This window comes from Schistocerca americana, chromosome 1 (genome assembly GCF_021461395.2).
Source record: "Schistocerca americana isolate TAMUIC-IGC-003095 chromosome 1, iqSchAmer2.1, whole genome shotgun sequence".
Taxonomy (NCBI): domain Eukaryota; kingdom Metazoa; phylum Arthropoda; class Insecta; order Orthoptera; family Acrididae; genus Schistocerca; species Schistocerca americana.
Window position 1 is genome coordinate 1,235,818,336 of NC_060119.1, and position 25,746 is coordinate 1,235,844,081.

The 25,746-nt window shown below is 42.1% G+C and overlaps 1 protein-coding gene across 1 annotated transcript in view; it reads left to right on the forward strand.

Moving 5' to 3' along the window:
• Positions 1-25,746, forward strand: part of LOC124598405 (Down syndrome cell adhesion molecule-like protein Dscam2) — a 701,156-nt gene that overhangs the window by 563,366 nt on the left and 112,044 nt on the right. The window contains exon 25 of the mRNA XM_047135998.1: positions 951-1,090. Coding sequence (XP_046991954.1) covers positions 951-1,090 — 140 coding nt within the window. The remainder of the gene's footprint in view (positions 1-950; positions 1,091-25,746) is intronic.

A 25,746-nucleotide genomic window follows, 5' to 3' on the forward strand; every position in this document is an offset into this window, starting at 1 on the left:
TGATACAAGCACCTTTTGGCCCTGTTTTCAAAGGTGGTGTCAGCTAACATATGCGATTCATATTGTTTGTTGAAAATGCATGAAGCATTTAAAAGTTGCCAATTCAGAGGTTCATTTTCAAAATGTTTAGTCATTGTAAAATATTAACTTCCATAATTTTAAAGATATGTGAGAAGGCGAGCCTCTAAGGGCTGCTCATACCTCCAGCCACAGCAGTTTGGTGGCCCTGGGGCTGTCTTCCAACACTCAGACTCACAAGTTAATTCACCTCATCTTGTATCAAATCCAGGCAGGTGAATAACTTGCCTACATACATGTAATGTTACAAATTTCATATGTGCCTATTTGCTTAGTGAAACTAGATGGGTTTCTTTTGATAGAAGAATCTTGGTAACATGATCTCCCTTTTGACGTCTGTCTATTTTACATCCTCTTTTTCAGTTTTCTCTCAGTATCAGTGTGACTGTGTAAAAGATGTATAGCTTCTTCCTGATAAACGTTCCATTTTTAGCCTTGATTATTAAAGCTATAGTCAATCAAAAGGGTAGTTCGAATGCCATGGTGCTACCCTAGGCAGCTGTTGGGTGTGGCAAATCTTGCCCTCTTTCAACCTATGTACCATCTCGCCACACCATATGGGGGAAGAAGTGAAGGCTTGCACATATGGAATATGAACTACTGTGCAATTCAGTTTTGTCACATACACTTAGTATCATTGCCATTAGTGAAACGCATGTTAAAGAACTTGAAGAAAAATATTGGCTCTGAGTGAGTCTTAACCTCTGATCGGTAGTCTGATGCTGATCCTCTGAACCAGCAAATTAGTTTAGTGCTAAATTAACTGATTCTTATAATAATGGTAATGCAATAAATTAAATTTTTCATTAACTGTACCTGATGCTACAACAACTTTATTACAAATACATGTGTTGATTACTAATGTGTTTCAGTTCCTGGCCCACCAGCTGCCATGAAGGCCTTCTCATTAACATCCGATTCAATTCTGGTTTCTTGGCTGCCTCCAGAGAATCCTAATGGCATAATTACACAGTATACCATTTACTGCAATGGTAAACACCATCTTTCTAAGGTTAGTTTTGATGTAAATTAGAATATTCTTTAAAAAAATTACTGGAATGACGGACTCAACTGGCATCAAAAATTTGATTACAGATGAGTTATTTTACAGTAAGCTTGTAACAAGAGAAATGACCTAGAAGGAACAACTCCCACTTATAACACAAAAAAGAACTTGTATAAAATTATGAGACATAACCGGTGGCCTTCAGGAAAAATTTCGGTACTAGCATTTGTCATATATAAAAGCACATACATTATGCTACCTTTTGGAGTGGGAATGGTAATTACAATAATAAATAATCACTTGCACTCCAGTCACTTACTATGAATACTTTTATTCTCAACATGTATAGCATAGAGTGCATACTACAGAGAACTGATCTGGAAAAGATAGAGTTTTTCTTGCTGCGGTAGGGCAGAGATATTATTGTAAGGGGAGGGGTTTAGAGCCAGTGGCTCTACATCCCCACAGAGCACACCCTCACAAGTGCGGAGCATGGTGACTGGTGTACGTCATGATGTGTTGTTCTGCTGCCGATGGCAAGGGCCAATATATCGTAGTCCGCCAGGTGCATGATCAGCTGTAAAGGGTGGCTGGCCCATGACATCAGTGGCGGTGCCAGTGGGGCAGTGGTGGTGTCTGTCGAGGTGTTGGTGGCTGGTCGTGCAACGTCCAGTGTTGGTGAGGGTGTCGGTCCACCGGCAGCAGTGTCCAGGCTGTCAGTCATTGTTATGAAGTGCTCCAGGGCTGACACAAGCAGGTAGCCATCCGAAGGAAGAGTGGATTTCAAACCTGCTGTGTCAATCACAGGAGGAAGGGGTGTGGAGTGCTCTAATGACGTCGAGACTGCGCTGTAATCCAACTGCCTATTGTCGAATTTGGCCATAACCATGAGCAGTGAGTCCTGCAGTGTCTTCTGGGAGGTAGTCTCACAGGTCTAGGCTGACTGTAAATCGGTTTGAGGAGCCTGGAGCTGGGGCCGGTGTGTCCGCTACTAAAGTCCACGCCAGTTTTAGGTGGTGCAGTGACACCGTCATTGTTTTTCCAGCTTGCAAGATATCAAAAGTTTTTGGCCCTTGTTTTAACACCTTGAATGGGCCACTGTATGCATGGTGGAGGGAAGGTTTCATGGTGTCAGTCCTGAGCATGATATGTGTAAACAATTGGAGGTCCTTGTGCACAAAGATGGTTGGTTTGACATGGTAGGATGATGGTGGTTTGCAGACATGGCGGATATGGTCTCTGACACTTTTACTATGTCCGACAGATTGATGTTCTTGGAGTCTGTGGTTTGTGATATGAATTCTGCTGAGAGGGTGATCAGTTTTCTGTAGAGCACCTCTGTCAGCGAGGCATCCCTATCTTCTTTGTAGGCAGCTCAAATGCCCAGCAGCACCCATGGGAGGGCCTCCATCCTCTCCTGGTTATAGCATATGAGTGCTATCCTGAGGGTGTGGTGCCATTGTTCCACAAATTGATTGGATTGAGTATGGTACGCCATCATGTGGAACCAGTGGCAACCACAGAGGTGGCGGAGTTCAGAGAACAGGGCCGACTCGAACTGCCAGTCATGGTCAGTGTCAGGGGCTCTGGGCAGCCAAAGCAAGCAATCCATAGTGTGATGAAACTTGGGTGCTGGTACCAGCCAATAAATCTGTCAGAGGTGTGGCCTCCATCCATTGAGTTGTCCTGTCTATGGCTGACAAGATCCGTTTGAATCTGGGAGTGGCCCCACCAGGTCTATGTGCACATGTTGGGTGTCAATCTAAACTGACATATGTGGGATCACAACTTCGTAGTAAAGTCTGACGGTGTCATGTTTTCATCTCCCAAATTGTGAATGAACTCTATAGGCAGACATAATGATTGGTTGTACACCAATTCTGCCCCTTGTGACTTTGAAGCCATTCTTGAAAGCTGTTCACAATCCTAGTTTCTGTCCACTTGTCCGTTGCGTGACATAGAAAGTTAGATTTCAATTGTCAGTGCAGGCATTCCACAACACCGTTTGCTGTGGGATGATCAGTGATGGTCCGTATTCATTTGACACCTAAAAATTTGGCAAAGGCCTTAAAGAAGTATGTCTCAAATGGACATTATTCTTAATTCTATGCCAAACTACACAATCTGTCCTCTGAAAAACGTTTTTGTCACAGTCTCCGCAATGATGTCTGCCACTGGTACTGCTTCTGGTCATCTCAGGTATCTTTCTATGATTGTAAGGCAGTAAATGCAGCCTTTGGATGTTGATAGTGGGCCTACAATATCCATGTGGAGATCATAAAATTGTTGGTTAGATATTATAAATGTAACCAGTAGTGCCTTGACATGTTGTGTGATTTTGTTGTTTTGACAGGTCACACATTGTCGGATATTCAGTTTATAGTCGACTTTCATGCTGGACCAGATGGAACATTGTTTGACATGCTTCGTGGTTCCTCAGTCTCCGGGATATGCTACATTGTGTGCTGAAGCGATTGCCTGGGCTCAAAATTTCTGCAGAACAAATGGCTGTATTTGGCCTATGTGCATCCTTCAAAAGTTCATTCAATGGTGCTATTATTGATGCATGATGTCACACAAACCACTGGTAGAAAGTTATTACAGCAAGACAGTCCACAGCTGCTTCCACAACGCCAAAACTACAACTTCATTGAAAATACACTCCTGGAAATTGAAATAAGAACACCGTGAATTCATTGTCCCAGGAAGGGGAAACTTTATTGACACATTCCTGGGGTCAGATACATCACATGATCACACTGACAGAACCACAGGCGCATAGACACAGGCAACAGAGCATGCACAATGTCGGCACTAGTACAGTGTATATCCACCTTTCGCAGCAATGCAGGCTGCTATTCTCCCATGGAGACGATTGTAGAGATGCTGGATGTAGTCCTGTGGAACGGCTTGCCATGCCATTTCCACCTGGCGCGTCAGTTGGACCAGCGTTCGTGCTGGACGTGCAGACCGCGTGAGACGACGCTTCATCCAGTCCCAAACATGCTCAATGGGGGACAGATCCGGAGATCTTGCTGGCCAGGGTAGTTGACTTACACCTTCTAGAGCACGTTGGGTGGCACGGGATACATGCGGACGTGCATTGTCCTGTTGGAACAGCAAGTTCCCTTGCCGGTCTAGGAATGGTAGAACGATGGGTTCGATGACAGTTTGGATGTACCGTGCACTATTCAGTGTCCCCTCAACGATCACCAGTGGTGTACGGCCAGTGTAGGAGATCGCTCCCCACACCATGATGCCGGGTGTTGGCCCTGTGTGCCTCGGTCGTATGCAGTCCTGATTGTGGCGCTCACCTGCACGGTGCCAAACACGCATACGACCATCATTGGTACCAAGGCAGAAGCGACTCTCATCGCTGAAGACGACACGTCTCCATTCGTCCCTCCATTCACGCCTGTCGCGACAACACTGGAGGCGGGCTGCACGATGTTGGGGCGTGAGCGGAACACGGCCTAACGGTGTGCGGGACCGTAGCCCAGCTTCATGGAGACGGTTGTGAATGGTCCTCGCCGATACCCCAGGAGCAACAGCGTCCCTAATTTGCTGGGAAGTGGCGGTGCGGTCCCCTACGGCACTGCGTAGGATCCTACGGTCTTGGCGTGCATCCGTGCGTCACTGCGGTCCGGTCCCAGGTCGACGGGCACGTGCACCTTCCGCCGACCACTGGCGACAACATCGATGTACTGTGGAGACCTCACGCCCCACGTGTTGAGCAATTCGGCGGTACGCCCACCCGGCCTCCCGCATGCCCACTATACGCCCTCGCTCAAAGTCCGTCAACTGCACATAAGGTTCACGTCCACGCTGTCGCGGCATGCTACCAGTGTTAAAGACTGCGATGGAGCTCCGTATGCCACGGCAAACTGGCTGACACTGACGGCGGCGGTGCATAAATGCTGCGCAGCTAGCGCCATTCGACGGCCAACACCGCGGTTCCTGGTGTGTCCGCTGTGCCGTGCGTGTGATCATTGCTTGTACAGCCCTCTCGCAGTGTCCAGAGCAAGTATGGTGGGTCTGACACACCGGTGTCAATGTGTTCTTTTTTCCATTTCCAGGAGTGTATATATATATATCAAAATTCTAGATCACACGTTATCTCATCCATGACTTGCTGAAAAGTCTATGCTGCATAAAAAATCGTTTTGCTTTGTATCCCAGCAGAGAAATCCCGTATATGAGGCATGGGATATCTGTCTGGAATAGTTCTCACATTTAATTGCCAGTAATCACCACAGGGGCACCAACCATTCCTCTTTCTGGGTACCACAAGAAGAGGGGCTCACCAGCTGCTACTTGAAGAGTGGCTAACAGGCTATGAAACTCTTGTTTGATAATTTGTAAATTATCCAGTGCTAAACATCAAGGATGTGCATAAGTTGACAGGCCTGGGGTAATGAGGATATGATGAACTGTTGAGTGTTTGACAGGTGCTAACATAACTGATTGTCTCATGATGTCCTGGAAATTTTTTAATAGTCGTACACTCCTGGAAATTGAAATAAGAACACCGTGAATTCATTGTCCCAGGAAGGGGAAACTTTATTGACACATTCCTGGGGTCAGATACATCACATGATCACACTGACAGAACCACAGGCACATAGACACAGGCAACAGAGCATGCACAATGTCGGCACTAGTACAGTGTATATCCACCTTTCGCAGCAATGCAGGCTGCTATTCTCCCATGGAGACGATCGTAGAGATGCTGGATGTAGTCCTGTGGAACGGCTTGCCATGCCATTTCCACCTGGCGCCTCAGCTGGACCAGCGTTCGTGCTGGACGTGCAGACCGCGTGAGACGACGCTTCATCCAGTCCCAAACATGCTCAATGGGGGACAGATCCGGAGATCTTGCTGGCCAGGGTAGTTGACTTACACCTTCTAGAGCACGTTGGGTGGCACGGGATACATGCGGACGTGCATTGTCCTGTTGGAACAGCAAGTTCCCTTGCCGGTCTAGGAATGGTAGAACGATGGGTTCGATGACGGTTTGGATGTGCCGTGCACTATTCAGTGTCCCCTCGACGATCACCAGTGGTATACGGCCAGTGTAGGAGATCGCTCCCCACACCATGATGCCGGGTGTTGGCCCTGTGTGCCTCGGTCGTATGCAGTCCTGATTGTGGCGCTCACCTGCACGGCGCCAAACACGCATACGACCATCATTGGCACCAAGGCAGAAGCGACTCTCATCGCTGAAGACGACACGTCTCCATTCGTCCCTCCATTCACGCCTGTCGCGACACCACTGGAGGCGGGCTGCACGATGTTGGGGCGTGAGCGGAAGACGGCCTAACGGTGTGCGGGACCGTAGCCCAGCTTCATGGAGACGGTTGCGAATGGTCCTCGCCGATACCCCAGGAGCAACAGTGTCCCTAATTTGCTGGGAAGTGGCGGTGCGGTCCCCTACGGCACTGCGTAGGATCCTACGGTCTTGGCGTGCATCCGTGCGTCGCTGCGGTCCGGTCCCAGGTCGACGGGCACGTGCACCTTCCGCCAACCACTGGCGACAACATCGATGTACTGTGGAGACCTCACGCCCCACGTGTTGAGCAATTCAGCGGTACGTCCACCCGGCCTCCCGCATGCCCACTATACACCCTCGCTCAAAGTCCGTCAACTGCACATACGGTTCACGTCCACGCTGTCGCGGCATGCTACCAGTGTTAAAGACTGCGATGGAGCTCCGTATGCCACGGCAAACTGGCTGACACTGACGGCGGCGGTGCACAAATGCTGCGCAGCTAGCGCCATTCGACGGCCAACACCGCGGTTCCTGGTGTGTCCGCTGTGCCGTGCGTGTGATCATTGCTTGTACAGCCCTCTCGCAGTGTCCGGAGCAAGTATGGTGGGTCTGACACACCAGTGTCAATGTGTTCTTTTTTCCATTTCCAGGAGTGTATATTTGATGTCCCCAGAAATCACCTGACTGTCATAGGAGCAGTATAGTTCACCTTACCTAGAGCAGCCATATTTGTTGTTGTGTCACTTAATTGCTGTTGACATAGGTCTGGTACTAGATTGTAGAACATCAGGAAGTCTGCCCCCAGTATGGGGTGTCAGCCACAGTAAACCAATGTATGATGCAGTCCAAAAATGATCAGTAAAATGACATGTCTGGAGGTCATAATATTCGCATCATTTGCAGCATATAGGCAAGCATATCATGGTTACATTGTGGGATACACTGATATTTCCACTCCGATGTCTCTCAGGTATTGCACTTTTGTCTTGCGGTCTGTAATAAACAAACATCGTGTGTTGCCAGTGGACATGGTTGTAGCTGCTACTGTATTGGCATCATGATTTGCTCTACAAAGTAGTATACACTCCCATGCATCTTCACCAAATTTTCTATGGTACAAACAAATGTGTGTTGCTGGCGAATGACTTTGACTCCTTGATCATCAACATGTGTGTTGCCTTTCATGAGTTTTTGTAGCACAGTTGCTTGCATTGTAAGCTCAATTAGTTTAGACTGTAGTGATGACATTGCTGAAGTTGTGTTACCTTGTGTAGTAGCCATAATCATGACATTTGTCATCTGATACATTTCTGCAGCTGTTTGTGCCGGTGTGTTCAAGTCTCTGGGACATACTTTTGAAAGAAATGCATCCATAAGTAGTCAGGATAACCGTATGTTGCAGAAAAAAATCATCACTGACAGTATTACTTGCCAGAATACACAGGTGATGAAGCAGCTGCGATGGAGAACTGTCACGTAATTCCTCTTTCCATAAAAGCTTTTCCAGACATTTAGATTCAGACTGGGGCAGTCACATATTCAATGCATTCTTTATGTCAGCAAATCATTTAGTTTCTGGAGGCATAGCAAGAATGTCTTGGACTTCTGCAGCAATATCTTCCATTAACGCAGGTACCACGGAACTATATTTCATTTCATCTGCTGTAATCTGTGCTAAGATGAATTGCCTCTCTAATTGCACAAACCAAAGAAAGAGGTTATGTTGCCAAAAAGGTAGTGGCTTAATTGTAAACCTGATGATAGCTCCATTACTTGAGGCTGACTCAGCAGGCACTAGCAAGGAAGTCATCTTTGTGGTAAATAAGAAATTGACATGACTGGTGCAGGAGGAACAGTTGTAGTTTTGACGTGGTGTGGAACATTGAAGCCAACACGGAAGTACTGTTATGTTCGATTGAGTTGAGACCACCAATTATATTTGGTGAGCTCTTCAAAAGATTTATTTCCACATATAAATTAATTACACAGAACTATTCAGTTTGCATGACATTCAGTGTCGATGAGACAAAAGAAGGAAAAACTATATAATCTAAAACATGGAATAAACACAGGGCTGCACAGAACCATGGAACTCTCTTACAGCCACACAGTCTAGGGCACCTTGCCATGGTTCGCATTGCTCCCCCCCCCCCCCCCCCCCCCTCAGGTTTTTGAGTCCTCCTCGGGCTTGGGTATTGGGTATGTCTGTGTTGTCCTTATCATAAGTTAGATTAAGTAGTATGTAAGCCTAGGGACCGATGATCTCAGCAGTTTGGTTCCATAGGAACGTAACACAAATTTCCAAACTGTCTTACAGTCTACACCACTGTACTGTGGAATATATATAGTGGGAGTCACTACACCACTAATGGTAGGCTGCAGGCAATTGTTACAAAAAGATACAAGCTAAAAATTAAGAAGCACAAGTACAAAAAAGTGATTGATATGCGTAGGAGAGGGAATTGTTTACAGAACCTTTGGTCAATGGAAATATCAGGGACCTGATAATCAGAAATAGCAATGGAATATAACTGTCAAGGCTGCTGAAGACTAAAATAAAATGCCTTTGGACGGATTTTACAGACTAACTAACCTGTATTTTTATTAGTAAGATTCCATAAACAATTTTTTGTCAGTCTGAACATAAAAATCATATTCATAAGTTCTCTTTGAGAAACAAATCAACAAAAAATGCTGTTTACAATGTAAAGACTTCCACCATGACAAAATATTTCAATCACTCAAGATATACACACTATCAAAACCTATAAATTTGCTAATAGCTCAGAAAGAAATTTTAACCACGTAAAGGTAAACAAAATGTACATATACTATGAATTTTGTAGAAGTAGATTCGCAGGTAAGATCTGAGAACATGAGAAGTCAGTGAGAGCAATCAAAGTGTCAGAGGTGGAAACGGACAAATCTGAAACCTGTAACTCATGTGATATTTATTTATTTACTTCAGTGTGAGTTCCACTGATTCCAATAGGATTAGAGTTACCAGGATACAGACCAAGTCAGCATTTTTACAACATTTACAATTATGAATTTACTGTCATGGGTATAGTAGAGCAGAATATGATAGATTCATGATAATATTCATACTAACCAATTTTAAATCATAATACATGAAAATAAATAGGGTACAAACACTGGTGTGCAAAACATAAGAACATAAGTAGCTTTCACATGAAGTGTGACTGCCAAGTAACATAGCTTGATGAAACTTGTACCAAACATAGAAAGAACTTGGTTCTTAATAGGGTGTGAAATATCCATGGATGGCAATGCAGGCTTGGGCAATGTGCTCCCATGCTGGCACCAGGTTTTAAGGAGTTCTTGTGGTAGTGCATTCCATTCCTCCACTAGCACTGGATGGTCACTGATGCTTGTGGACATGCTGCAGTACACCTCCTCAATGTATCCCATACATGTTCGTTGGGATTTAGGTCTGGGGGAATGAACAGGCCAGCCCATATCCCAAATATCCTCTCATTCCAAGAGCTGCTCCATCTGCAGTGTTTGATGTGGTCATGCAGTATCATCCCTAAAAATGAAGTCAGGGGGCCAAATGCATCCCTGAAAAGACATACGTGGAGTAGGAGTACAGAGTCACAATAATGTTGTCCACTGAGTGTACCACATTCAAAGATTTGAAGGTCAGTATGCCCCTATAACATTATGTCTTCACACACCATGACACCTAGGCCACAAAAATGATCACATTTGAAATGTTTCTGGGTGTGTTATATGTTCCCACCTCTTCTCATATGAGAGTACATCAAGCATTGTCTAACATGATTGTTTTGATGGTTTAGGTGTAATGTTGTGAGAAGGTGTAATGTTGCATGGGCATACTGACCTCCAAATCTTTGAGCACAGCACAATTTTGTTGTGATACTGTGCTCCTTCTGCTTGTGTATCTTTTCAGGGTTGCATTTGGACCTGACTTCACTTTTATGGATGACACTGCATTATCACATCAAACAGTGCAAGTGGAGGAGTGCTTGGAATGGAGGATATTTGGTGGATAGACTGGTCTGCCCATTCCCCTGATTTAAATCCTACAATCATTGTGTGAGCACTGGGGAGATGTATTGCACCATATCCACATGCACCACTTGTAGGGTGGTGGGTTAAATTATTATTGTTTAAGTTGTCGTATTATGCTGTCTTTCTCACGCGAGCCTGGCAACTAATTATGCAGTCAGCGAGAAAGCGAAGAGAAACATACTGACCTTAGTTTCCAGTCTGCTTGGCCACATTCTGGTCCAGCCCACTGAAAGAAACGTTTCTATTCTCCTTCTACTTAGTGGGATCAGGACTATGATTTTTAAATGAAAGTATAAAGTTCTATTTAACAAATATATTGATAAAAATTTCTCACGTACAACACTTGGAAATTCACTATGTTCAATTGAAAGTTAATCTTTCTATTCTAACAGCACATTTAGCAGTTCAGAGGCGACCTCTACGGTATGTTCCTACTAGACTGTCTTTCGTCCTGACTAATAATACTGAAATGAAAGTTTGCAATAAATGTTCAGAATCAATGCTCACTACAAAAGTGGAAATAAGTAACCACTTGCCATGTGAATTTATAATTCTCATGGACAGCATACTAACAGTTACTTCTAGGTGAATTCTAAGTGATCTAGGATGGTGTACAGTCCTCAGTAGTTCCCTATTCATTTTTACCACAAAATATGCACTTTGACACAGTCCGGCTCTGATGTCATCTGAGGCAGAGCACTATCCGACGTTTAACAGATGTAGATCTTACAGTGGCTGAGTGTGAAGTGAACCTTCCTACTGCCTCTTGGGCTGTATTTATATAGGTGCTGGAGCAGATGGCCGAGGGAACATCTGTTGTCTACAGCTTTCAGCATACTTCAGCAGTCTCCTATTGACCACTTTCTCGGGCACATAATTTTTAATAACATAGTTATAAGTTAATACAGAAGCTTCTTGATTTTTACATGTATTCAGATAAGTTGTTTGAAAGCACAGAAAAAGTTTCCACTCGCTTCAATAAAAACTTTGCCTTCTAGAATTGTTATACTAGAACTAATGGTAGATCATTACTTCTGAACCATACCTTTACTAGAACTTATATCGGCTGTTATTAATACTACAACTCTACACTTTCGTATAGCTCTATTAGTTGGTAGGTTATATCATCTATCACAACCAAAATTCTCCATTCTTAAAATTACAGGTACTTAGTCTACTACAAATGGGTATATTTTAGTTACAAAATTGGTTTTTACTTAACGCCACTGTTTCCTGTGCATGTGCCCTGACATCAATATGGGATATGATCACCATGCACTTGGCCTAGAACTTTGTCTGACAGCTTTATGGTGAATGTGGAAAATAGATTTGACCTGTTGCTTCAGTTAGAAGCTGGTGAGCCTCAAGCAGTTACAGGTGTAGACAGGGCACAACAAACTTTCAGCAGCAAATTGAAAAGTAAGAATGTAGGGAAATCAGTAAAGAGAAAGAAAGTGTTGTTGTTAGGTAGTTCCCATGGAAGAGGTGTTGGCCAACTCTTGCAGGATGAACTAGGATCAGAATACCAGGTCACCAATTTTTTTTAAACCTAGTGCTGGTCTGGAGCAGGTGACAGAGGATTTAGGATCACTTTGCAAAGATTTCACTAAGGAAGACACCGTGGTTATAGTGGGTGGGGCAGGTAACAGTATTGACAGAGATCCTGCGTACAGCATAGAGTGTGACCTGGCGAAGATTGCATCAGCATCGAGGCATACCAGTGTTGAGTTTGTATCTGTTCTTGGGCGCCATGACCGACCTCATTTGAACTCTTCTGTCAAGAGAGTTAATTTGGAGCTGGAACGGCTGCTCATGTCGGGTGCGGGGTCACACATTGGTGTGGTTCATGTTGATTCTGTCAGTAGGTGGGATTATACTAGGCATGGCCTTCACCTCAACAGGAAGGGGAAGGGTAAATTGGCTGGGGAAATAGCAGGAAAGTTAAAGGGGGGAGGCACTGTCATGAGTGGTAAAATACCAGTGGTTATAGGATTCAGAAAAGACCCTTTTTTAGGGTAGGGAGGACAGAAAGAAAACAAATTTTAAGAGAGGTTAGAACTGAGACAAACCTTCAGTTTGAGAAAGAAATCAAAAAACATAATTCCAGCTTATTACATCAACATAAACAGCCATTGGTTAAGAATTTTCAACTGTCAGCAGATATTTTAACTCCATCCAATTTTAAGTCAGTCAATGTGAAATGTCAGCTATCTTTATTGCATCAAAATATTCGAGGACTGAGAAATAAAATTAATGAATTAACTATCTGCATAGATGAATTAGAGTCTTCAAACCCAGCTGACATAATCTGCCTCTCTGAACATCATGTGACCACTGGTATAGAACTTTTAAGTGTTACAGGGTTTAGGTTAGCATCTCACTATTGTAGATCAGAAATGGAGAAAGGAGGAGTTGCCACATTCATCAGGAACTGTCATAAATTTAAGAACATAGACATTCATAAATTTTGCCTAGAACAGCATATGGAAGCATGTGCAACAGAATTAGATTTTCACAAAAAATCTTTCATAATATTAAGTGTATATCGAGCACCTGCAGGTAACTTTAATCTGTTTGTAAACCACCTTGAAGCTGTACTGGCCCATTTAACAACCAAAAACAAAGAAATAGTGGTTGCTGGTGATTTCAATGTAGATTTCCTTAAAGACTCTCCCAATAAGAACCTATTTGAGTTAGTAACACTATCATTCAACTTAATTCCCGCAGTAAAGTTCCCCACTAGGATAACCACTTGCTCACAAACAGCCATTGATAATATCTTTATAGAAAAGTCAAATGAACAAAATTATATTACAAAACCAATAGTCAATGGCCTCTCAGACCATGACATGCAGTTCCTTCTGTTAAATGTTAATACTGAACAGGATATAAAATCTGTTAAATCTGAGCTCAAGAGGGTAATCAGTAAGCCAAAAATTGATTATTTTAGGACACTCCTCAGAGACATTCACTGGACTGATGTTTACAGTGCTCATGGCATGAATGAAAAATATAACATTTTTGCTAATAAAGTGCTTACCTTATTTGAACACTGCTTTCCCCCAAAACTTACCAAGGTTAGAGCAAAGTCTACAAAGAAGCCATGGATTACTTGAGGAATAGGGGTATCTTGTAAAACAAAAAGAAAACTGTATCTGTCAATCCGAAACATTTCCAATGTTGATGCTATAGCACATTATAAGAAATACTGCAAAATATTAAAGACTGTAATACGGATGTCAAAGCAAATATATTACAAGGAAAAGATAGTCATATCAGATAACAAAATAAAGACAATATGGGATATAGTGAAGGAGGAGACCGGTAGAACCAGACATGAAGAGGAACAAATAGCATTAAGAGTAAATGATGCATTGGTGACAGATGTGTATAGTGTTGCAGAACTTTTTAACAAACATTTTATAACTGTTACTGAAAAGATGGGGTTGTCAGGTTCGGTAGATGCTGCTATGGATTACCTTAGACCAGACATTTCAAGTAACTTCCATAATATGAATTTGACCCTCACTACCCCAACAGAAATAATGTCCATCATAAAATCTTTAAAATCAAAAACATCTAGTGGGTATGATGAAATATCAACAAAGTTAATTAAAGAATGTGATTCTGAGCTAAGTAACATATTAAGCTATCTGTGTAACCAGTCGTTTATCAGTGGAATATTTCCCGAATGGCTGAAATATGCTGAAGTTAAGCCACTGTTTAAGAAGGGAGATAAAGAAATAGCATCAAATTTCCGTCCAATTTCACTGTTGCCAGCATTCTCAAAAATTTTCGAAAAAGTAATGTACAGTCGTCTTTATAACCATCTTATCTCAAATAACATACTGTCAAAGTCACAGTTTGGATTTCTAAAAGGTTCTGATATTGAGAAGGCTATCTACACTTACAGTGAAAATGTACTTAATTCATTAGACAAAAAATTGCAGGCAACTGGTATATTTTGTGATCTGTCAAAGGCATTTGACTGTGTAAATCACAATATCCTTTTAAGTAAACTAGAATATTATAGTGTAACAGGAAATGCTGCAAAATGGTTCAAATCTTATATCTCTGGCAGGAAACAAAGGGTGTTATTAGGAAAGAGACATGTATCAAGCTATCAGGCATCATCCAACTGGGAACTAATTACATGTGGGGTCCCACAAGGTTCCATTTTGGGGCCCTTACTTTTTCTTGTGTATATCAATGACCTTTCATCAGTAACATTACCAGATGCCAAGTTTGTTTTGTTTGCTGATGATACAAACATTGCAATAAATAGCAAATCAAGTGTAGTCTTAGAAAGATCAGCCAATAAAATATTTGTAGACATTAATCACTGGTTCCTAGCCAATTCTTTGTCACTAAACTTTGAAAAAACACACTACATGCAGTTCAGAACTTGTAAGGGGTGTCCCAAGAGTATATGTCTAACATATGATGACAAGAAGATAGAAGAAGTGGACGGTGTTAAATTCTTGGGATTACAGCTTGATAATAAATTCAACTGGGAGGAGCACACCACAGAACTGCTGAAGCGTCTTAACAAATCTCTGTTTGCAATGCGAATTTTGTCAGACATAGGGGATATAAAAATGAAAAAGCTGGCATACTATGCTTACTTTCATTCCATAATGTCATATGGGATTATTTTCTGGGGTAATTCATCAAGCCAAGCTAAAGTTTTCGGGGCACAAAAACGTGCAGTAAGAATTATATGTGGTGTGAACTCAAGAACATCCTGCAGAAGCCTGTTTAGGGAACTAGGGATACTAACTACAGCTTCCCAATATATTTATTCCTTAATGAAATTTGTCATTAAAAATATATCACTTTTTCAAACCAACAGCTCAATTCATGGAATCAATACTAGAAATAAGAATAATCTTCACAAGGATTTAAAGTCACTTAGTCTTGTACAAAAAGGTGTGCATTATTCAGGAACACACGTTTTCAATAACTTGCCAGCAGCCATAAAAAGCTTAACAACCAATGAAATTCAGTTTAAGAGAAGCCTAAAGGATTTATTGGTGGCCAACTCCTTCTACTCCATTGATGAATTTCTGAGGAAAACCAACTGATTTGTATATAAGTACAACATAACTTCTGCACAATTTCAGTGCAGTAACGTGTTCACTGACAATTTGTGTGTGTGTGTGTGTGTGTGTGTAAGTATAATCTAACTTCTGCACCATTTCAGTGCAGTAATGTGTTCATTGTAAATAAGTATTACAGTAGTTGTATTACATGTTTCTTACCTTATAAATAAATATAAAACTTTTTTATTTTAAATTCAGTGCAATAGTATTTGTAAAATGACTCTTAGTGTTCATTAAAAAATGACGATCATTCCACTTGGGACCTGTGGAATGGTACATTAGCTTATTTGTTTTAGTTTAAATATTTGTCATGTATTGTTGTTTTTCTGACATGTTCCACATCCTGGAGGACCTCCTCACTACGGATCAATTGGAATGAAAGTAAATCTAATCTAATCTAATCTAATACACAGGGCACACAATCAATGGGTTGTCATACTCTGGATCAGGTGGTCGAGCAGCTGCTGGGGTATAGCCTCCCATTCTTGCACCAGTACCTGTCTGAGCTCCTGAAGTGTCCTAGGGGTTTGAAGATGTACAGCAATACGTCAACTGAGAGCATCCCAGACGTGCTCGATGGGGTTTAGATCTGGAGAATAGGCAGGCCACTCCATTCGCCTGATATCTTCTGTTTCAAGGTACTCCTCTACGATGGCGGCTTGGTGGGGTAGTGCGTTATCATCCATCATGAGGAAGGTGGGACCCACTGCATCCCTGAAAAGTGGACATACTGATGTAAAATGATGTCCTGATACACCTGACTTGTTACAGTTCCTCTGTCAAAGACATGCAGGTGCGTACGTGCACCAATCATAATCACACCCCACACCATCAAACCATAACCTCCATACAGGTCCCTTTCAAGGACATTAAGGGGTTGGTATCTGGTCCCTGGTTCACACAAGATGAAAACCCAGCTAGAATCACTGTTCAGACTATACCTGAACTCGTCCATGAACATAACCTGGGACTACTGTTCCAATGACCATGTATTGTGTTCTTGACACCAGGCTTTACGTGCTCTCCTATGACCAGGGGTCAGTGGAATGCACCTTGCAGGTCTCCAGGCGAATAAACCATGTCTGTTCATCAACTGTAGACTGTGTGTCTGGAGACAACTGTTCTAATGGCTGCGGTAAGGTCCCGAGCAAGGCTACCTGCAGTACTCCGTGGCCGTCTGTGGGCTCTGATGATGAGATATTGGTCTCCTTGTGGTGTTGTACACTGTGGACATCCCATACTGTAGTACCTGGCCATGTTTCCTGTCTGCTGGAATCGTTGCCATAATCTTGAGATTACACTTTGTGGCACACAGAGGGCCCATGTTACGACCTGGTGTGTTTGACCAGCCTCCAGTCACCCTAGTATTGTACCCCTCATAACGTCATCAATATGTGTTCTTTGAGCCATTATAAACACACAGTCACCATTAACACGTCTGAAAATGTCTGCACACTTACTCACTGCACCATACTCTGACATGCACTAACACACTTCTGTGTATGTGGACTGCTGCCAGCCCCACCGTGCGACAACCTCAGGTCAAATGCACTGCATGGTCATACCCTGAGGTGATTTAAACCTGCAAACCGCCCACCAGAGCATTGTTTCACCATGTATCAGCATTACCCTTAATTTATGAGCATGAGTGTATAAGATGTAGCTTAATGTGGTCTCTGAGTTATGATTTTTAGGGTGACTTGAAGCATAAACCAAATTTTTACATTTCTAATTCCAATATTTAGTGCATTTGATTTTTCCTAGAAACATGGATTCTGGTGTTAATTTTTTGTTCTATGGTTTTGGTACTTGCACCCCTTATTTATAAGCTCTATATGCACATTCTGACTGAATTCTTAGTTTGTAACCTTGTTGTGCCACTTACTTTTCTCTTAAAATGGCATTTTTATGGAAACCATTAAGTCTAGGTACATAACGAATTGATATTTGAAACATTATTATACAAAAATATATTTTAACAAAGTTTTAAACGTAAATTTTGATTTTTAATTTCATACTTAATTGTGGTGCAATACTTGCGTGCTATGCGCAAAATGCATTAAGGTGACATGGCGCTACTATCAGTGAACTGGGGTAAGTCCCAGCACACTCGCTCGCCTCTGTATGTCACACATGCTACAGCACATGCTTTGATTCACACTGACCATCCAGCCATTTGTCAAACGTGCTGGTGCAAGAATGGAATTCACTGCCACAAGAACTCCTTACCAACCTTCTGGCCAGCATTGCCATCTATGATGATCATACACCCTTTCAAGAACCATATCCCGCCTTCTGTAATTTTCATGGCCCCACCATGAATTGCATTGACTTCAATGTAATTATTGTCATTGAATAAAAGTGTCATTTCTGTTCATCTCATTACATAAATTTCAGTTATCTTCTGTATTTTATAGCAGCAGTTCTTTCTATGTATGTTCCAAGTTTCATGGAGCTATGCTGCTCGGCAGTGGCACATCATGTGAAAGTTACTTTCATCCACCAGTTTTGCACGCCAGTTTAATACAACAAGATGTGAGAATTAATATTTATGCATACACTGCGAGACATTGACAGTCATATTGCTACTATCTTAATATTTGAAAATCAATATATCTTTTATAACAATAAATAATTTATATTCATGCTTGAACTAAATGGGACATCTCATTTATAAAATAACTACACACATACATGCTCAGTTGTGCTAAATTCTTTCAAACTGCTGTAGAATTTCAATGTTTCAAGAGCAAAACTTTTCTTGTCTCTGGGCAGAGCATTGTAAACTTTTAAGCCTTTCTACACAAGAGGAAAGTTTGTCCGATTGCTATTTAAGTCCTGTTTTGATCTCATATTGTGGCCACAATATGCACTATTAGTTTCAAAATGAGAGTGTTTTTTATTAATGAGTCACTGTAAAAGCCTGTAGTTTCCAGAACTGGTTCCTTGGTATCCCGGATGCACATCACATGTAACATGTATAACTTTCTTCTATGCTATGATTTTTTCTTAAACAAGGGACTACCCTAAAAGATGATGTCTTAAGGCAAAACTGCACAGAAATATACAAATTAAGTGGCTCTGACAGCATCCTTGTGTGTAGATGGTGTGATTATGTGTTAGCCGAAAGCTGCAGAATGATGTCTTTTTGCCAGCTCTAGGATATGGTTAGACCAATTTAATTTACTACCATTGTATAGACTGGGCAGTCATTTGTTACATGATTTTTTACACCCATCTTGAAAAGTGGTTTCACACATGCATAGTAGTTGGACCATTTCTCACGTTTTTGGTCCTGTGATGGTAACCCTAATCCCACAGGTACTGACTAAGGTAATGTGGGGACCTAAGTATCTGTCCACAGGGGAAGTTCTGGGCATGGTTTGTATCTTCCTGTTATGTAAATGGCAGTGCAACACTGACTGTCTCCATGGGTGGAGACTGATGTTAAAACTCAGCAATGTCCACTCTCACTTGCAAATCCTAAATCTCTGGTGGAGTGACATGCTTGTTAATACCTTCCAGGTTTTGTAGACCCCAGGCTGGTTACAGGCATTGTACTGGAACTGTGAATGGTTTTTCATTTAGTAGTATTTTGAATGTCTGCTCTTGTACATAAGGACCCTGTGCAGTCCACTGTAAGAAGATTGCAGTGCCGCAGAGATTACGTCATATCCAAGTATCAAGTGTTCACAATCTGCCAGTGTCTTATGGATGAACAAGCATTGTTCAGCCTGATGTTGTGGAGGCAGTGTACAGACAAGAGTGATATGCATTACAAACCGGACACAATGGGAAGGACCAGGCCCCTTTGCTTTTTTATTTTATCACTCTTTCATTACATCAGAGAAATACACATTTTAAGACAAAATTTAACTACATGAAATATTGCTCCCAGTAAAGGTTAACGTAAGCAGTGACAAAACTTAGTTGTCTGAAGGGTTTCTGCTTGCAAGAAATTTTAAGGAGGCAATGTAAGGTTTATATCAATTTAGCTCAAACGTGTAGCTAGTGATTGAATCATGACACAGACACTTCAACAATTTTGGTAACAAATAAATAGTGTGAATTTGTGCTCACAGTAACCAATTAATCAACAGCCTTGCCATTGAATAAACAGTAGGCCATTTAGAACGAATTAGCAACACCCCGCAACTTTTTTTTTTTTTTATTTTATTTTATTTTATTTTTTTTTTTTTTTTAGTTGATCTCATTTTGTTCTGTATTGTTTGTTGACGTCAGATGACACCTGTTCAGGCTCTTTGTTGATCCGTTCACTCAGTTTTTTTTATTACAGAGGGTAAGTAACCCTCTGACCGAACACGCTGAGCTACTGTGCCGGCACAACTAGGGGAGTTAATACCAACAATCTTTAAATGTCTTGCTCCCTATTAAATAAACAAACTTACAGTAATTAAATGAATAACAAATCAAACACACTACGCTCCACTCAAACTCTTCACTGGAAGCCAAGCCAAAATGAAGATTCCATTAACTGACTAGCACTGAAGTCACACTAAAGCTCATCTCTGTGTTCCCAGACACACATGGGGAAAACTTATATAAGACAAGATTTTGAAGGGAGCACATCAGTAAAACTGGTAGTGGAGCTAACTCGTGCCACTGAAAATTAAGGTACTAGACCGGGGCACAAGGTGGTATACAATGAGGTTGCCTTAGTGCTATACTGCACTCCAAAATATTAATTCAAATGGCCAATTTAAAATTAAGCACACATAAACCAGCATTAATTAACGAGGAGTGGCACCAGGTCGCTCAAAGGGATGACAACACTTAATTGAAAAGACAAATGCCGAAAGCAGCAGTAACATCAAACACCTTCTCCGAGTTTTAACCAGGAGGCACTTCCTGCTATACAAGTAAACATTTAACCAAGCACAAAGAAGGAACCCCAAAGAGAAAATTCAAATAAAACCCCCAAAAGATTATAAAGGACAGGGAAACCCAACTATTTAAATTTAAAAGAATTTGCTCTCCCCAAAGGCAGTGTAAATGCAAAGGCCACACTTAAGAGGCCACCAAAATTGGTTACAAAAGGTCTTATACATTTGCTCCTTTTCTTTAAAGAAACACAAGACTGCTTAACTTCTGCTGGCTTCTGTTGGGCGTCCGGTATGGCTCGTGTAGGATACACCAGGCAGCAACCCAAGCTAGGCGGTCGCAAGGCACGGCGAGCAAATTCAGGAGAACAGACAGGCAGGCAGCCAATGCATATCCTCCATGCTGAACCGGCAGACTGCATACAACCAACTCCACATGTACGTGGTTGCTTCCACCTCATACCTTGCGGCGTCTCAGCAGATAGCCCGAGGAAACATCAACTGCCACTTGCCCCATGAATGCGGAAAACAACAAGGCAAGCAAAGATAAGAAACATCGAAGGATCGATAATGGACATCCAAGAGACTGGTGTGCCAGTAATGAGCACCACAGCTCAAAGAGTAATGTATTGTTTCACCTGCCTGACCAAACCTTGTACCTCCATGTTGTTGGACTGCGGAACAGGGGCCATAAATTCTCCTGGCAGAGTGAGACTTTCAGCATATAAAATTTCTCTAAGGATGATTTTTAAGTTTTCCTTGTGGGCTGATCAAACTGCTAAAAACACCCAAAGCACTGCTTCCATCCACTAGTCATTCTGGCACTTGGAGTGCTGCTTTAAGGGTGCAGTGCCTCCACTCCGTGAGACTATAATTTTCAATGTGATAGGGTCCACAGCTGCGATGAATTTTTTGAATTATTTCTTGAAGTCTTCAGCTGTCGTACTCTTTTATTTCCTGCATGATTGTACAATTTTGGCCTTAGGCCATTTTCAAGTATTTTATGGATGACTTTTTAGTAGCAGGTTATGTCATACATGTCAACTCCTGTGACATTATGTTATGCTCATAAAATACTTCAGGCAGTTCACGCTATTTTGGGAGCACATTACTCTGTGAGACCATTGCTCTGGGGATGGTAAGTCATTGTCCTAAAGCATTGAACACTATATCATTTGCACAGTTCAGAAAACAGTTGTGATTCAAATTGGAAACCTTGGTCTGTGATAATGGACATGACACAACCAAACCATGCTATTCATGATTTAGAAGTGTTTCAGCTGTACTTTCTTCTGTCATAACTAACAAAGGCACTGTCTCTACCCAGTGAGTCACTCAGTCTGTTGCTAAAAGTATATAACAATAGCCACTGGACTTAGGCGTCCCATGAGGTTGGCATGTACGTGTGGAAATGTCCTTTTTGGTATTGTATATCTACCATATTTGGGGAACTCATAATAATTGATCTTGTTACTCTGGCAGCTGATGTACCAATATATTGCAGTGTGCTTTCACAAAATGTTGTGTGTCTGGCTTGCTGGCCAGTCAGACTCTGGGGTGCAAGATGTTGTGCAGAATGTCAAAAATTACTTTGTGAATTTACTGGGTATAAACGGTGTTGAGTGGTTTCGCACCATAACTGCTTACCCATACTGGAGATTGTTATCTATTCCAATGTCCTTTTGGTGGTGTTGTGTTGCAAAAGTGCTGTGATCTGTGGACCCTGCAGCCTTGCCTCAGCCAGTTCATCACAGTCTGTACTGATGGTCATTATATTGACATGAGAGAGAAAGTTAACCATTACATTGCTGGTTCCCTTGATGTGTCATTCATCTTTTGTGAATTTTCCAACAAAGTCATGGAAGTGGAAGCAATGGAGGGTACAGTCTCTTGTTGGGTTGATGATTAAATGCACCAAAGGTCAATGATCTGTGAAAATTGCAAGGGGTAGTCCTTCCATGTCCTTGCAAAAGTGTTTCATTGCTTCATAGAGTGCCAATAACTCCCTGTCATAGATGGGCCATATCTGTTGCGGGACTGTGAGTTTCTGCAAGAAGAACTAGAGTAATTGTTGCTGACCAGCTATAATCTGATGAGAAACAGCACAATGGCAGTTTCGCTGGCACCCATTGTAATACACAAGGTCACCAATGGTAGGGGGTGGGCCAAGATAATGGTTTGGTGTAGGCAATTCTTTGTTTTATGGAATGCTTGTTGCATCTGATTGGTCCATTGCAGTGCTTGCTTGCTATAAGCATTCTTCATAGCTAAACCATTAGTTAATGGTACTTGGATTGCAGCTGCCTCTGGACTATGGTGACAATAGACATTTTTCATGCCTAGAAAATAACACAGTTCATGGAAAATTGTAAGTTGGGGCATATGCCTGATGAGGTCCATGTGTTCTTGTGTTGGTGTAATACCTGCACATATTACCAAGTGACCTAGAAAGGTTATCTCTTGTCTGTGTCTGTGACACTTTTCTTCATTGGTGACTATCCCAAATTGCTCCAAAGCCTTGAAGATTTACCTGTGGTAATAATCATACTCTTCAGAAGAAGATGAGAATATGAGGTCATCCAAGCAGTGAGAGCAGAAAAGAAACTTATGGATAAACCTGTCAATGAAACATTGTCATGTCTGGGCAGCATTCTTCAACCCAAATGGCATGAAAAGAAATTCATACTGTTCGAATGGCATAATAATGGCTGTTTTAGCCATTTCTTCAGGAACCATATGAATTTGTAAGTATGCCTTCTGACATCGAGAACACTGAAAACTGAGGCACCGGCTAATGCATGGGCAAAATTCTGAATGTTGGGTACTGGGTATCTATCAGGGATTGTATGAGAATTCAAAGCCTAGTAATACCTGTATATAACCTGTTGGAACTATCTTTTCTGGTACCAGATGAATGGGGGAAGCCCAAACACTATCCCAAAGTTGCACAATCCCTGAGTGCTATTGCACTGTCAATGACTGCCTTAGTGGTCCTAATTTGTCTGGAGCTAGTCGGCAAACCATGTGAAAAACAGGGGTTCCTGGCTTAGTACTGATTTTATGAACTATGTGGTCTTTTATGCTCATCTTTGCTCAAGGAGGGGCAGTGGAGAACAGAGCACTGGTAATGCTGGGGCATTAGAGTTCTGCACTGACATTGGTGGTACTGACCTGAAAGGTTTCTCTTGAAACTCATGTGAAGGATGCCATAATAAACTTCAGAGTTTATCCAGGCCTCTGGTGGCAACTGATGACTCCAGCTGATTGATATATACTTGAACACATTGAATTGCATCCTTGTTTGCTTGGTTCACATTCTCCTTGCCCTCAGTGTTGATTACATTTAACCTCAGTAAGGTTCTAGTCAGCATCTCATCCAGATAAATAAACCATTTGTCATCCTTGGAGGAACTACTGAAGTTTTTCATTACAGTGCAGATTTTCCACACCCTTTAAAATTGCCTATATGTATGGAGTCAGAACTGGTTATTCTTCTTCACAACATGTTATGATTTCCTTCAGATGAACCAGGTACTTGTTAGTATTGTCCCACTCTCTTCTTTTGTTGGTCAATGTTGATTGTAAAACTTATTTTTCTTCATATAATTTTGCATGTTCCACTTTCACGCCTTCACACTTTTAGTTCATATTACCCAGTTTCAACTTCAAGTAACTGTAAGTATACATTAAATTTCTACCTGTCATAGTGCTGGAAATTGCTGTGCTCATGTGTGAATATGTGTGGTCTGCTAATATACCTGGCACTGACTTTCCACTACTAGTGTGATAAAGTTTGCCATCTGCCAAGTCAGGAAAAGGTGAAACTGACACAAAAAATTCACACCCATTAATGGCTCATTGCCCTCAGTTACTGTGAATTTCATTGTGATAGGTTCACATAGACCAAGATCCAATGTACAAACAGTCAGGACATATAGTTTGATGGGTGTGTCATTCACAGCTTGCAGCTGCAGCCGCAGGAGAAACTGTGAAACTTTTGAGTTTTTAGTTTCAAAATGGTGCTCACCTCCGTGCCTGTGTCTATGAGGAAATATTGGTTTCTCTTCTTGTTTAGGATGTATAACCTGTAGTTGTCCCAAGATGGTTGAGCTAAACTAGTTTGGCTCACTCATTTGGAATGCAGGACCTCTTGAAATGTGCCCCAACATATATTGCCTACTGGAGATCACACCTGGAGTTTGGGTGATACCAAGGTGCTGAACATTTGTGTCCTGTCCTTGTTGGCTATGAGTTTCCTGTCAAGAACAGTTGTTGATTGGAATTCTCCTTGGGTACAGCTGTCTGTTGCTTACATGTGGTGTCACTGTAATTTCCCTCCATACTTGCTCGGCACTCTTCCGCAAATCATTGCCACTGTATATGGTCTTGCTACTTCCATGGTAGTAATGCCGTTTTTGTTGGAGAGCAAAAATTCTATCAGCCACATGCAGTCTGCCTTCTCACATATCGCATTCATGAAAAATCATTGAAGACTGTATTCATAGAGGCAGTTTACTTGACCATATATTCTGGGTGTGTCATCCGACATGAGTACCGGATCTGTTAATTCACGTAAATGTCTCCAAAACTGGAAAGGTGTTCTGCTGTCCAGTTTCTTTGTGCCTGTACCAGTTGCTCAGGTGTTTTGATACAACTGTTGGAGGAAACTAACTTTCCTGTGTCAGATTTGCCAGTGCCAAAAGGTGACTAAATCACATCACTAATAGGGAACATATTGTCACTAATACTACACTGCTGGCCATCGTAAATGCAACACCCTGAAGGAAGCATCCGAATCAAGTTAAATTTACACCATGGGTTTGCAGCGATGAGATATCCAACTGATTAGAATTTCAGCGCAGACGCACATCACGTGCGCCTGTGGCGCCACCTCATAGCGCCATTTAAGGCTTGGCGATTTCGACGAGTGTACGTTCGGCACGTGTGTTTACCTTGTGGTTGTTTCACAAGACGATCAGTTATGCCTCATAGACAACAGCAAACATTGTTTGATCAAGTATCCGAGTCTGACAGAGGAAGGATAGTGGCTTACCGAGATTGTGGATTATCATACAGAGAAATCGCTAGTCATGTTGGACGAAACCAAACAACTTTAATGTGACCGTTGGATGCAGGAGGGTACGACGGACCGACGTGGTCAATCGCATTCACCTCGGTGCACCACTGCATGTGCTGATAGGCAAATTGTGCGCATGGCGGTGACGGATTGCTCAGTGACATCCCGAACCATAGCACAGCACATTGCGTCTGTAACGCATCATCCAGTGTCTGCGCGTACCATTCGACGCCGTTTACAGCAGAGTGGTCTGTCCGCAAGACGTCCATTGCTTCGTCTACCACTGACACAGAACCACAGACGTCTCCGCCGCCAAT